General features: G+C 42.7%; 1 protein-coding gene across 5 annotated transcripts in view; it reads right to left on the reverse strand.

Annotated features, from left to right (window-relative positions):
* The window catches only part of SEMA5A (semaphorin 5A), a 477,069-nt gene that overhangs the window by 251,602 nt on the left and 209,810 nt on the right, over window positions 1-15,657 (reverse strand). For all 5 annotated transcript variants that reach the window (XM_057312155.1, XM_057312158.1, XM_057312156.1 and 2 more), the window contains one exon: window positions 801-846. In XM_057312155.1, the coding sequence (XP_057168138.1) occupies window positions 801-846 (46 nt within the window). The remainder of the gene's footprint in view (window positions 1-800; window positions 847-15,657) is intronic.

Consider the following 15,657-nt stretch of genomic DNA (forward strand, 5'->3'; position numbering starts at 1 on the left):
ACTTCTCTCCACTACCTCTTAGAGCTCTAGTACACGAGGGTGATACTCAAATTGGTTTAAGAACTTTTCCCAAGATGCATAGCACCCAGGAGTTCTGGCACGTTCCATGGGGAGTTCCAGATGCTCGGCCAAGGAGATATTCATGTCCTAACTCTCCCCTTATGCAAGGAGACCCTGGTTACCAGACACTTCAGAAAGCCTGCAGGGCAAAAGTGGGTCCTTGTGATTCACAACTCCCATTAAAATAAATACTCTATTCAGGCAGAAGGATCTCAGGCTCCTTCTTCAAACGGTAAAACCGGAAATAAATTGCATTTTTATCTATCATCACTTATTCTTTGCTCTATGTGGTTTTTAACCCCTTTATTCATATTGATTTCATTAAAAGTGATAAAGAGGAAACAGAGGTGTTTTTCTAAGGAAATTGACTTTTACAAAAATCTGATGGCTAAAGGGAGCGAACTTATAATTAGCGACTCTTCTAACGGCGAGGGGGGGGCCCTCCAGATATTGAGAAGGTGTCTTTTGAGTTATCTACCATTTGGTGAAGAATAAATGGGGATGATGCCCATGGAAGGAAGGGAGGCTGCCCCGAAGGAGAAAAGGGCCAATGCGGAATGACAGCAGGTGATGAGTCATGACAAACAGGGCAGCCAGGAGTCCCGCAGCCTGGCCCGCTGGGGAAGTGCACCCCCGCTCTGTCCTGATTAGTACCTTTACAGACATCTGTCTTCGTTCCCTCTGACAGTAAGCTAACTGGGATGGAAAACGAAAGTTTGAGAAAGATAAATTGCACCTACCTGGATCAGAGACAAATCCTCAAGCTGTAACCTGAAGAGGTAGTTTCTACAAAACACAAAAAGAGAACAGTTTTATTTTTAATAGATGCAAAATATTACAAGTCATAAAAATTATGATAACGAGGGAAAACAAAGTAACGATTTTTGCTTCTCCTGCTAAGAATGTGTTTAGAAGTTTTCCTTGCAACTCAGAGTTCAGAGAGGCACTCGATATGACAACAGGTGCACATTTGGGATTGGCAAGAAAGTTAAGGAATAAGGTGTGTGTGTTTATGGGTCTGTGTGTGTGTGACTAAGGTAAATCTCAATTATTAATGGACTCTCTTGATCTATGTGGCATGGACCAAAGGATGTAGGCAATGGATTCTGAAACTGAGTTGAAGTTAAGTAAGACAATACAAAGCCATTCTTCACGAGTCTTCATTCTTAAAGATCACCGACACTCACCACGATTTACAATTACCACACCTCCAGCTTTTGAATTCAACCACAGTCATTGCATCACAGTGTTCTCCCTTGTTGGACCGATTCAGTGTGTGGACGTGTAGAAGCATAAACTTGTCGGTCTGCCAATCAAGGGTTTGAGAGGGTCCCCTCCGGCTGCCCAAGTGGGAAGCAAGAAAGCAGAGAAAAGGAAACTCTCTGTTTTCAACAGTGAAGGGGAAGAACAATGAAATATGCAGTCGACATCAGCATAGCAGGGGGGGAACACAGGTATCAGTCACCATTAGGCTCTGGACTTCATTGCCGTAGCTTTTGGAAAAAAATTGGCCTCCCTCGTGAGAGATGCTCTGGGCTCGGACTCAAATCACGACCGCCCCCTTGACCTCATGCCAAAGAGGAGCTGGTGCAGCCGGAGCCACACTCCGGGAACCCCGGAGGAGAAAGTTAGCCCAGGTGTAAGCAGGAAATGCAGGAGAACAGGCATATTATGGAAAGCAGGCGCTATGAGAGTGGGAAGGGTCTCCAAGACGCCGGGGTTTCACGTAAGGGGCTGCTCCAAGATGCTTTCCACGGCACCAAGAGAGTAAGGAAAGTTTCCCGATGGCAGTCAGAAGTAGATTATTTTCATTATTTGGGGAGGAGGGTAGATGTCAGAAATGGTGTCCCGGTGGGAGTGACAAGTAACAGCCAAGTCAAGCCAAGGGCATGACCTTGAGGAGACCGAGAAACAGCCTTACTGAATGGGTAGGGATGGGAAGACAAAGCCGAGAGGGAAGCCAGCATCCAGCAGCATGTGTGTGCACACTGCTTGGAAGAAGAAAAGGGACAAGTTCACTTTCAGAGCGGTCTCATGTGTCCCAGGCGCTGCCCCCCCCCCCCCAGGCACTCTACTTTCTCCCAGGTCAGCCCCCACGGGGGCACTGTCATCCCACACTCAGTGCACACTGCCACCTCCAAAGCACTTCAGCGGCCTCCTCACCACACTCTTTCCGAACCTCCAATTTTATCTCTGAAATAATGCCAGAGAAGCTCCCAGAAGCATTGCTTGGCACATGCCACCTCCGCCACAAAGCCATTTGGGGGAACTTCCCCTCTCGCTTACTGCAGACGGCCCACAGCCCTCTCTGCGGACCCGGATTAAGGATGCCTCCGACGAGGGAATGTGACGGCAGAGTCTATTTTTATCTAGTCGGGCACCATGCAGAGGCAAGGTTTCCAACAGAAACATCTTCCTGCAGGGGAAGGAATGTGAACTCCGCGTGCAAGGAGCTGCCAAGGAAAGCACCCCTGGAGGCCGGCGAGCATCTGCAGATGCGCCAAGCCTTCACCTGATGTGAACAGAGGCCAGCAGGACTCCTCTAAGAGAAGCGGGAAATCGAGACGCACGCACAGATCAATCTTTCAGATGAGAGGCTTACAAGTGGCACCAGGGGCAATTACGGGCCGTACACACATTGCCTTTATGAGCACCATGGCTCCCTACCCTCACACCGGTCTCGTAATTGGCTTCCTGCCTCTAGAATGCCGCCAGCGGTCACCGTGCCTTGACTCCGGGAGGTGGGATCACCTCCTGGTTAAGAATATCTGTGCAAAAACCAAAGCTGTGCCACTTACACAACCTCAGGAAGGAAGCTTAAGCAACTCCGTGCCTCAGTCTTCTCATCTGTAAAATGGGGCTAAGAGTCCTACCTACGCCCTGCAGCTGTTGGGAGGGCTACATCCAAGGAAAACATGTGGCATCGTGTCTGATCCATTGCAACCACTCCATCGATTGTAGCCACTTCTAGATGGTTTATGGAAAATACTGAAATTTCCAGAGACACTGAAATTCTCAGTATATTCTCCATTGTACAGAGAAGGAAAGAGAACTCTGCTCTCCAGGCATTTCAGGTTTGAGGCATAGGGCACCATGATGATTGTGTTCAGGAGTGGGGGCTGCTGTCAGTAGGGACGGTATGGCACTGTTGGCTTTTTAGAACAGAAGACAAAACTGTTTATCTTATGTTTCCGGGATACAGTCATCACACTCTTCAACTCACTAGCTCTTTTAAGAAAGACTTTTTCTGTAAATATTTTCAGTAAAAGAAAGTATTCATATTTTTAGTCAATTAATTACCTAGGGGCTCTGATGAGGTCACAAGGCCACCTCCCTCCCTATCCCTCTCTCCTTCCCTCTCTCTCTCTCTTCCCCTCATATACCCAACCCCCTGCCATGTAGGTACACACACACACACACACACACACACACATGCATCCATATCTGGAACTTTCTAGAAAAGCACATCCCATACACAAACTAAGAGCTGGAATTTCCTCCACACCACTGAGGAAAGAGGATGGTAGTGTCCACCATGCTCTGTAGAGCTCTGGACAGGACAACTGGAGAGAAAAGTTCAAAGACCTCTCTCTCCTTGGAGAGTAGGTTGGAGGAGGTAGAGAAGTCATTCTCTGAAACTCCGGGGTCCAGTTTTCAGGTGTGTCCATGAGGGAAGGGCTATGGTGTGAATGTCTGTGTCTCCCCAAAAGTCTTATGTTGAAATCCTAACTCCCAAGGTGATGGTAATAGGAGGCAGGACTAGATGATTAGGTCATGAGGGATTCACGGCCTGATAAAAGAGGCTCCAGACACCATGGGAGGACACAGCGAGATGTCCGCCATCTGCAACCCGGAAGAGGGCCCTCCCCAGAACCCAGTCATGCTCCCTGATCTTGGGCTCCCAGCCTCCAGAACTGTGAGATATAAATTTCCATTGTTTACAAGCCACCCAAGTCTGTCAAGTTTTGTTCTAGCAGCCCCAACAGAACAAGACAGGAAGACGCTGATTATGATAAGAAACATGCCACATTCTCGGTCCACATCTCCCTAAGCAAAACTCACTCCACAAAAAAACCATCCTTTTTCTGCCCGTCAGGTGTCAGTCTGCAAGTAGCCCTCCCCCGCCCACCATTGCTGGTATATTTCAACCATTTACTCTTACTTCCCGTAACACCTGACACCTCTGGCGCCCTCACTGCCATCTGGTCAGGGATACATCAGTATGGTGGAGACACGCAAGAGACGAACAGAAGGGAAGGGGAGAAAGAAAGCCACAGTTAATTGTGAGATGCCGCCACCACCACCACCGCCATGCCCAGTGTCCCAATGGACAGAAGCACCAGCAAAGACTGGAACTTTTCCTTTGATATTTTCTGGGTTACAAGAGGCAAACGGGTCATTATTTTTAAACCATCTCAGTTTTTTGTTTTGTGGGGTTTTTTATCTTTAAAAAAAAAAAAAGGCAGAGATTCAAGAATTCTAAAGCTAAGTCATCATTACAGGTTATATACCTTCAATTTGCCAAAGAGGAAAAGTCTGCAAATTAAGAGATACGATATAATTTATTCAAGATTATTAGGATCAGATAAAGCCCCAGCATTAGTATCAAGACCTCTCACACCACGCTGTCCCTTGGCTCACCATGCCACTCAGCTTCACCTGCCAGTCATCCCATGACCCCTTCCCAATTTCACCAGCACCCACACTCTCACACACACACACACACACACACACACACAGAGAGAGAGAAATACACGGTAATAGTTGTTACAGCACAATTATTTCATGTCTTCATTGTTCATTCACAGGTGCATTTACATATCATTTTGAGAGGATTCAAGTCTCAACATTGCTAATGGCAAGCTTTTGATTCTAGGTAATTGATTCTCACCCCTAGGACTGAGATCTGACTGTGACATATGTCTGCCCATTAGGCGAACAAGTTAATCCTACTGGTCTGGCTGATTAAATGGTCCCTCCTTCCTCCCTCCTTATTTCCCATGAATTCTTCCTGAAACTGCCTGCCCATACTTGAAGAGTGCCCACATTTCTTCATTTATGACAAGAGAGAGCTATGCTATACCCTCTCTCAGTATATTTAAGTCACACAGATTCCTAAAGACCATGACCCTTTTTAGATATGAAATGGCCAAGAGAGTTGCATGAATATGTAACCATCAGAAAAAAAGACCCGTTATTCTGACATATTTCAATAAATTCCTGAGAAATACTTTGAGTGTTTTTGTGTTTGTAACTCAGTACCATATTTCAAAACAATTTTAAATGAAATCTCAGCATGTAAAAGAGGGAGATGGAGGATAATTCTTTTTTCTTCTTCTCTCTCTTTTTTTTTTTTTTTTTTTTTTTAGATAAGGAGAGGGAGAGGTGGGGGTAGGTGCAGAGGGAGAGGGAGAGAGAGAATCTTAAGCAGGCTCCCCACTCAGCACAGAGCCCAACGCAGTGCTCGATCTCACGACCCTGAGATCGTGACCTGAGCGGAAATCAAGAGATGTTTAATGGACTGAGCCACCAGGTGCCCCGGAAGGATAATTCTTTATTAACAAAAACTCATTCAATGAGTACTTACATACAATATTTGTTAATATAGTCAATTGATTAAGCTAACTTAAAAATTCTGAAAATCGAATTATTGGAAACACGTTATCTGTAACTTTGCACCGCCTCAACATCTATTTAAGGTCAATCTTTGCGTCAGTTGGTGGTCACATTTTTGTTGCTATTTTTTGCTTGATTTCAGAGACAAAGATTTGGTAGGGGCTTTCAAATATTTGTTTACTACACTACTGTCGTCTACACAAAACCCAAGTAGGCAATTTAATGCCTTCCTGGATCTTTCAATAGTATAAATAAGTAATGTGGCACCTACAGTATTCACTTTATCGCGATTTTCAACGATTTAAAAGATATTTTAAAAAATGAAACAGAAACGAAATATTTGTGGAATTCCCTAATCACCTCCCTGGAACCTAAGAACCTGACAAAACACAGCGTGGATTCTACTATTCCTCAAACTATTTGGTTCCAAGTACAACTTCGAGTCCATTTTTGCTATTGGAAACATTCCAATCCAGCTAGCAACATGAGGGACCTGAAATCTCCCAAGACAGCTTGATCCATCACAGTTGAGGTCAACGACCTACGAAGTTAAAGATTACAAAAAGAAAGAAAATCTTCTAAAGGGAATAAAAAATTGATATTCCCAGATGTTGGGCCACTCACACACTAAAGTGAGATCTATGGTCCCTGGAAATGACTGTTCTCCGGGGCATTAGAGAACGAGCAACCACTTTATCTTGCCATCGTGAGCACACAGAGGACGGAAAACAATACATGTGAGGTTCATGAGAAGGGCCACCAACCTTGCCAACGTGAAGGAGTAATGGTTCTGGCTCCCCGCCAGCAGGGAATGCTAACCAAATGTTTCACATAGGGTCAGTTTCTCTCGTAGGGCAATGCTTTGAGCAATCCAAAGCATTTAAGTGGTCTCATTCATCTTCCTAACACCCTGAGATGTAAATAGGTAGTAATAAGGAATATTGCCATTCTTCGGGGACAAAGGCAGTGGTGAAAGAGGTGAAGAGATTAGAGGTTTTAGAATGTATTAATTGCACAGCTTAAGGGGAACTATTCTGTATTTCCATTTGCCCACTCTCGTTACGGAAGTACAAAGCAAGAGTGTACCTCGCTGTAAATGTTCAGTTTTACAACGACAGTAAATAAAAGTATGAGTTTTTCTTCCCTCGGTATGGATCTCCTTTTTTTCACGTCTTGGAATAAAATTTGACATTGTGCATCCAAATGTAATAACTGTATTACTTTTAGGAGTAATAATATATGAGGGATACATAGATCCAACAGACTGAATAATTCAAATCACAAAGCCATTAAATTTGGCAGACACAAACTGACAGCTTCCCCACTAGACGTCTGAGTGCGCTTTCTCGCTCCTCACTGGAGTTTATTTCTTATTGATTGTAGGATTGCATAACTCATTCCTGCGTCCGTTCATGTTCCCCAGTGGCCTATTAGCAACAAATCACTAAGCACAACAATAAATTCTCTAAGGGAGCAGTGCGGGCCTTAATAGACGAAGTTCATTTGTGTCTTCGTGTAAAGTAATAAAATTCAGCCGGCATTAAAGAAAAGGTTGAGCCATCATGAGCATATTAACTAAATGACTCATTTTATCTAGAGACACTATAAAACTTAACTCTGACCTCCATTAATTATGAAAGACACAGGTGTTTTAAAATGACATTCTCTTAGAATAACTCAATTGGTCTCTGATGAATATAGCTATAAAATCAAAGAAGAAAACTCCAGGTTCTTACTGAATATGTAGGTTAGAGGCTTGCTCATAACTGAGGAGCAGGAGACCGAATAATTAAGACAGACAGATAAGCATTTTGCACAAAGAGAGGATGGAGACAAAACAGCAAGTAAATCTATCAAATATGTTTTAAACAATGATGACAGTGACTTCTCTTTCCACTTAATAAAAGCTTGGATCATGGTCGATCATGAAACAATCAGAAGACAAAACACACACTGCACAGAAATCATCACCATGTGGGAACATCTGGGAGTGGACGTCAACGGAGAGGCCCATACCCCGGCCAGCCCCATCCTCCCTGATTTCTCTTCACGGCAGGATTCCATCTTACCTGTCGTCAGCATGTGACTGCACAGAGCCTGAAATAGCGACATCCTCTATGACACCCCAATTTTCAACTGCACTGATAGACTTGAATATTAGAACATAAGTTCTTGATTTCTAAGCTAAGGAAAAGTAAAAACTATCTCCCTTAAGGCAAAAAAAAATGTCTTTTATAAAAATTATTTTATTATCTAAATGTAAATAAATAATAGAGCAATCTTGTCAATAACCTTAAAGAATATGAAGATTTCATTTCAACCTGTAACCGTTTCAGGTAACTCACCAACCTAGATAACTGTTGTTCCAGAGACTTCATTATGCTCGTTGACGCCAAACAAATTCTGGGAGCCTTTACTTTCTCTGGGGTGATAACCATTTCAAAAATACCTCTTTCCTGTGCTTTTTCCACAGATTTTCGGGGATTTAATTCATTTTTTTTAATTATTCACTTGGATCACATTAGATCCCAGTTTTCAAATAATACACTCACAGAATGAGCCACCTCCTCAGTCAAAATTGTTTCTACCTTCCTCAAAAATAGTAAATATATGTACGTTAGGCTAGGGAAATTTTAAAATAATTCGGATTTTATTATTGTTGTCCTCCCCCCAAAATTGCATTGGCTTTTTTCATTCCTTATCCCTAAGAGGTTATTTAAACCCTTAAAAAGTCTCGGTTATTAGGAATGTTTCAAAGAATACATCAAAACCAAGAACAAATCATTTTAATGGTACTCTTGTATGTTTAAACCCCAAGATTAAAAGGCACAGAAATAGATGGAAAGCTTCTTGCTATTAGCAAGTAAAATGAAATAACAAAGATAGATTCTGAGAGGCGGGCAATAATTAAGACCAATGCTGTTAGCAAACTGCAGAGTTACATAAAGTCAGAAAAACCTTTTTCCCACAAGCATATTTAGGGTCAAAGTTATTAATCAATATTGTTAATAATCACACTGATAATTTGAATTTTATTATGCTCTAAATATGACTTGCAAATCCCGCAGTGCTTTAAGGATTACAGATGATGACTTATTGCTCCAAATTTAACTCACAACTTCTGCTTTTGTGGGTCCACTGGGTTTTTGATTCGTTCCTTCCCATTTTTCAGTTAATAGAGATCATATTTCATCTGAAAAAATACCAACCAAACCATCTTACAATTCCCTTAACCTCTGCTTTCTTAGGAATATTCACTCCTCAAGAGATCTCCACATACAATTCTTTTTCTGGGTTATCTTAGAGTTAGTAAAAGCTGGAAATTTTTTTTCACGTAAATCTTCAAATAATCAAAGAATTGCAGTTTATTCCCCACATGCTCGGGGCTAGCTAATACCATCACAACAAGCCACACTCCCAAATCTTCCTCTAAATCTCACCTTTGACCCTCGCCCTCTGCCACCCCATTCCAGTGGCCATGAATCACTGTCAAACCCAGCTCTGAAATATGTCTCAAATCTGACTCTCTTCCCCATCTCACCATCACTGCCTGAGTCTAAGTTCTTTCTGTCACCTGATCCACAGCCCCGACCTCAAGCTCTAGAACACTCTGCACACAGTACAGTAGAAGTATCTTCCTAATGCAAATCCGAGCATGTAATTATGTAAGCTGAGAAATCTCCTAAACTTCTAATGCCTTTAGCAGAGGTTCTCAAATCTGCCAGGCCAGTCGATCCTCAGAAACTTGATGAAACCAAAGATTCCAACATTACTTCCAGAAAGTCTAATTGCGATGAGCTGAAGGGAGGCGTGGGCATCTGCATTCTTTTAAGGCCTCTCATGAGGGCCAGAATCGGAATCACTGGTGGGAGGATGAAGTCCAAGCTCCTCCCTAACCTGACCCCACCTACAGCTCCCGCCTGCCCTGCAACAGCTTCCGCTCTCCGTCACCAACTGGCCCAGTCAAGCTGAGCTCTTCTCAGCCTCCTCAGGATCTCTGATGTTCCCCAAGGTACAGTCCTTCTGGCAAGAAGACTCTTCCATCTGCCAGACTCCTAATGTGTTTCCAAGGCCCACCTGAAAGAGCACCTTCCCTTCTCAGTGCACCCTTTTCAGCTCCAAAGATCATTATGTTTCTTTGTTCTTGGGGTTTCCAGGGCCTGTGACCTAGGCCTCCCCAGGAAACACTCATTGCTTGTTTCCCCCCATAGCCACCAGCCAAGAGTGACCAAACTACTTCTTTAAGAGCCAGATAGCAAGTGTTTTGCCTTTACGGATGGTCTCAGTTGCAACTACTCATCTCTGCAGGTAAAGCTTCAAAGCAGCCACAGGAAATATGCAACTGAATGGGTGTGACTGTGTGCCAATAAAACTTTATTTACAAAAACAGGAGGCCAACTCTGGAGCCTCAGCTTGCCAGCCTTGCGCTAGGTTCGCGTGAGGCTATGAAGTCTTCATCAGGTAGAGACTAAAGTTCATCTTTGTTTCCCCAGTGCCTTAGATACTTCCTGGCATAAAGTAGGTTCAATAAATATTTGATGAATGAACAGTCATGAAAGAGTAACTAAGTGAACTAATAAACTCTGATGGGCCCTATGTGGGACTTGCTGGGAGGAAAGCTCTCAACACTCACACACTAGCTGTACACATACACTCAAAGTAAAGAGGCTGATTAAATTTTATTACACTGGCTCATTCATGCATTTTGGAAAAAAAAAGGACTTTATAACGAAATAAATAACTATGCTGCTAGACTTCTCTGTTCCCCAGTTCCAGCAGGGAAAAAGTACAGAGATTATTCTGTTTTGTTTTGTTTTTTTACAACAGCAAAAGGAACACGATGTGCAGAAGTCTTTCCCACAAGAGTGTCTGTAGACCACCTGTTTCTTAAAAGCTCATCCTGGACACCTTCGATCCCACCCGATCAGCAGAGCTGGGAGCAAGGAACAGAGGAAGCTTCACTTGGAACGAACAGTGGTGATACTTAGGTACACTGAAGTCTGGCAAATATTGGACAAAAGGTAACGAAGCCAGCAGACAAGGAGTGGGACTTTTTACCACAGATCAGGTAATTAATCAAGTAGGCCTACTGGAAGAAAGGAGATTAATAGGTATAAGAAGGAGGAAGACAGGGGCGCCTGGGTGGCACAGCGGTTGAGCGTCTGCGTTCGGCTCGGGGCGTGATCCCGGCGTTATGGGATCGAGCCCCACATCGGGCTCCTCCGCTGTGAGCCTGCTTCTTCCTCTCCCACTGCCCCTGCTTGTGTTCCCTCTCTCACGGGCTGTTTCTATCTCTGTCGAATAAATAAGTAAAATCTTAAAAAAAAAAAAAAAAAAAAAGAAGGAGGAAGACAGACAAAGAAAATCCTAAGAGAAACACATATCTATAAATCCAGTGCCAACACTGAGAAGGAAAATGACAGAGAAGAGAAAATATTTAAGGAATAATCAAGGATAAAAAATTCCAGGGGGCTCCTGGGCGGCTCAGTCGGTTAAGCGTCAGACTCTTGATTTCGGCTCAGGTCCTGATCTCAGGGTCTTGGGATTGAGCCTCACATCAGGCTCTGTGCTCAGCAGAGAGTCTGCTTGAGAGTCTCTCTCTCCCTCCCTCCCCACTGCCCACCCCCCCATATCTCTCTGTCTCATAAATAAATAAATAAATAAATAAATAAATAAATAAATAAATAAATCATTACCAAAAAAATTCCAGGTGAAGAGCAGGAATGAAAAGGACCATCCTTTTTTTCATCACGAGCTGTTTTTCCTAACTCATCATTCATATAAATACAAGGTAAACATCATCACCACCCTGGATTTCTTTGCCCGATGGGGGTCTACCACTTTCTGGATTCACGCCTAATTGCTGACTTCATTTCACCCTGAAGGAGTTACCTTTAATTGTGTAAACTTGACTAATATGTCTTCTTTGGAAAACAGAAAGACTTCGTGGCTACTGGAAGCAGAATTGCTGATCTTATTTTAAAAATCTCCATTTTTCCTTTTAATCATATACTGCTCCCAACAGATTAATTCTAAGGGACGACTTGAAAATAAAAACAGCAATTAAAAATCACCACCACCAAAAAAAAAAAAAAAAAAAAAAAAAAAAAGTGAATTACATTGGTCAATTAAAGAAAAAAATGACTACATGAATCTAAAATTCAGCTCTTTGTTTAGATCCAGTGGCAAAATCATTCTGAAAGGAGGAACTTAGTCTAATTAAGTAGCCGCCTGCCCATTCATGCAACGTGATCTTACGGGAACAGATGCTGTGAATACTTAAGCAAATTCAGGGCCAGCGTAACAAAAGCCGGTTCATCTTCCCTTTTTATTTTTATTTTTGCAGATTCAAACCAAGGGCAGAACAATGCTTGAAAATAAAACAATAAAATTGTTCAAGGCTGGTTTTTGTGATTATGAGGAAAAACAAGCTCTGTTTTGGAAGCACTAGGGTTTTAGTTCTTGATTTTAGGAATAAACATGCAGACTAGAAATCTATACTATTTGTTGTGTAGACATATGTAGAGAAATATCTTCCCACATATGGAAATAATCCATCGACTGTACGGGCAATGCAAAGGGCTCGTGCAAGGTGCAAAGGTCTGGGCTGCTCCTCATGTCAGATCAGGCGTGCAAGGAGACTCATGCATCCCCGTTTACCCTTTCTCTGGATATCTCCAGCATGCTCCCATTGAGTAGTATTAAATTTTAATAGAAGTAAAATTTGACATTTCCAAGGTCATAAATTGTTATAGTCATCATCAATTATGATTGTTTCCTGACCCAAATATTGAGTCTCTGGGTTTTAATCCCACCACCTTAATCACCAGCAGATGGTTATGCCTCCTGGACTCAAAGGTGCTTGTGTGAAAGCTTGTGGGTGAGCGTTCTTATTAAAATATCATAGGTTGTGAGACTATGCCCTTCAATTTATATATCTATATTGCACTGAAGCTGGTTAGAAAAGAGTAAGACAATCACAAAGCAACCGAGAGGTGCCTAGGTGACACAGTCAGTTAAGCATCTGCCTCTTGGTTTTGGCTCAGGTCGTGATCTCAGGGTTGTGAGATCGAGCCCTACACCGGGTTCTGTGCTCAGCTCGGAGTCTGCTTGAGATTCTCTCTCCCTCTCCCTCTGCCCCTCCCTACCCACGTGCTTGCTCATGCACGCTCTCTCTCTCTGTCTTGCTGTCTCTCTCTCATTCTCTAAAATAAATACATACATCTTAAAAAAAAAAAGAAAAGAAAAGAAAATCAACCGAAAGACCAAGAAACAAAGAAACAGAAAGAAAAGAAACTCACATTCTCTTTGATGAGAGGCTCTTTTCATTACTACTATATGGCTTTATACTTAATAAAAATACGGCTCACCTTGTAAATGCCCCAAGTATTATTTGATTATAACCAAACACTGCATTGAATGTAAACCAACTTAGTTGCCATTTGGAATAACATTTGAATTTAGCACAGAATCACTTGTCATCCTTACAGTGAGCCTGAAACACTAAAGACAGAGAGATTCATTTGGAGAATAAAAATAGAATCACCTGCTTATATCCAGCTTTACAATCCTATCCACGACGAAACTTACACTTACGACAACATTGTGAACTAGTATTAGTATCAATACTTTTATAGTTATCTCTACCAAACCTCTACACAGTAAATATTTCTTCACGTTGGAATTTGTCTTCATATATATAAAATGTCATGAATAAATAAATAAATAAATAAAATGTAAACTGCTTTTAGTAGGTTTTTTGACAGACATATATAAATCATTCATAAAATATTATCCCAATCATATAAACAAAAAGAATTCAAATAATGCAGGGAAATAATTGAAAAGGTTAAATGTAGTAATTCCTGAAATTGCAGGGTTCTTTTCTTAATGCTTTAACTATATTTTCCACATTTTCTCAAATGCAAATGCCTTAGTCTCATCATTGAAAGCACAAACGTTATTTTAATTTTTAAAGAACCCTTTGGTGAAACAAAATATGAATGTCAATGCCTTTGAAATAATATAAAAGATAATGTGCATCTCAGAAATAGTAAATTTAGGGATCTTTCCAGAAGTTCCATGAATTCAAGATGCAAGTAACTTCTGGCACTATCTAACCACAAATCTCTTCAAGAGAGCTTTTCCCTTTGCAGCACAATGAACATCTTTTTGTGAAGAGTGCACAGAATCTTTAACTGAATTCAATTTCAAGAACATAAAGCATCACGGGCATAAAGTGAAACCATCCAATAAATGGCTTTACAATGCCAAGCGCTAACTATAAGAAAACAGGAAGCCTAGCATCGTATTTTCCCACCATTCGTATTTAAACCAGTACAGACTTCTTAAAATGCACCTGCTATGTCAACTTCTTTTGCTAGGTCTAGCCCTCCCAAACAGGAAGCTGAGGGCTGGGTTATTTTTAAAGTTTTATAACTGGCTCAAACTCCCTCTCAAACTTTCTGAGCCTAATCCCACCAAGTTTCCTAGTAAGATTCCTATTCTCCTTGCTTGATGATGACCGCCAGAAGCACACATGTACACAGATGCTGAAATCGTGAGACATCCGCAGAGCTACCCTACCGCTGCCCGCTTACCGCGGGCCAGTTACGGTGACGATCACTTTTCATGGATCATTTTATTAAATCCTCACAACAGCTGACAGGGGTAGAAATAATTACATCAATTTTAAAGTTGAGAAAATTAGACTCTGAAACAGGCTCAAGGTCACACAGTGGAGCAAGTCCAGTCTACCTCTTTCTTCCTTTTCCTTGTTTACCCCACCAGGACAGGACCACCAGGTATCTCTTCCCAGTGCCAATTTGCTCAGCAGCTTCTCACAACCATTAGGAGAATCTATGTCATTCGCCAAAAGCCAAACACCTGCAGCGTGTACACACGTGGGTGGTCTGTCCTATGCACGCAGCACCACAGACTTCCAGAAACAATGGAGAGTCTTTCAAGTCAAGCTCACATGCAAACCTTGTCCAAAGTCCTTCAGAGTTGAATGAAGGGTGAAAGACTCAGCTCCACCAACCGAGGTCATACTCATACCTTCTACCTCAGCAGGTGGGTCCTTCCCATCGGGCTAAGGGTAAGAGGTCATTTTCCCTAAGGGTTAGCTCTGGGGTTAGAGGCTGTCCTGTGTCCTTGCCCAAATGTGGGAATTTGGAGTAAATCTGCTACAAAACCCAACCCGTTTTCCCCTGAGGGTCCTCCCAGATGCAGAGGGCACCTACACAAACCAAACCCTTGAAGTAGATATGTTCAATCAACAGCTATCTTTGAGCTTCTGCCAGGGCAGAAACTGGGCTACCTTCTAGAGAAACAAAGAAGAGACAGGCACATGCACCACCACCTGGCAAGTCACTCTCCGATAATGTGGCAGCGGGGGGGGGGGGGGGGGGAGTTGTGGGTGACACCTGACAAAAATCATCAAGTGTAGTAAGGAAGACAGATGACAGGTGTGTTGACAGGACCATGCAGAGCAGGGGAAGGAGGAGCTCAGGCCCTGGGGAGGACTCTTGAGCCTGCTCTCTTTACTATGAGTATGAGCTCCCCAGGTAGAGAACTTGGGAGAGGGGGTAGCTAAGGCGCCAGGAAAGCAAAGAAGTTTGTTACCAAAACCAAGAGGCGAGAAAGAGAACATAGGACAGTGGCAGGCAATAGAAATAACTCCACGTACCTGGACTATGAGAGAATGAAAAAGAGCTGAGTTTGTAAGGGATGTGGGACCACAAAGCACAACAAGGGTATGGGGGGTAACACCAAAGTGCCAGCATTTATCCAAAGGGAGCTACCAAAGTGGGGGGGGGCATTTTATAAAGAAGGTGTTGGCCACGGTACACAGAAGGAGGACAAAATCTTAAAAGCCCCTGCAACATCCGGTCCAGGCTCCCAGTGATGACATGCGATGGAAGTCAGCCTCCGAAGTACCCCATATATTCCCCGTGTGCTGAAGCACGTAAAAATACACCA

Source organism: Ursus arctos, unplaced genomic scaffold (assembly GCF_023065955.2).
Source record: "Ursus arctos isolate Adak ecotype North America unplaced genomic scaffold, UrsArc2.0 scaffold_15, whole genome shotgun sequence".
NCBI classification, from domain to species: domain Eukaryota; kingdom Metazoa; phylum Chordata; class Mammalia; order Carnivora; family Ursidae; genus Ursus; species Ursus arctos.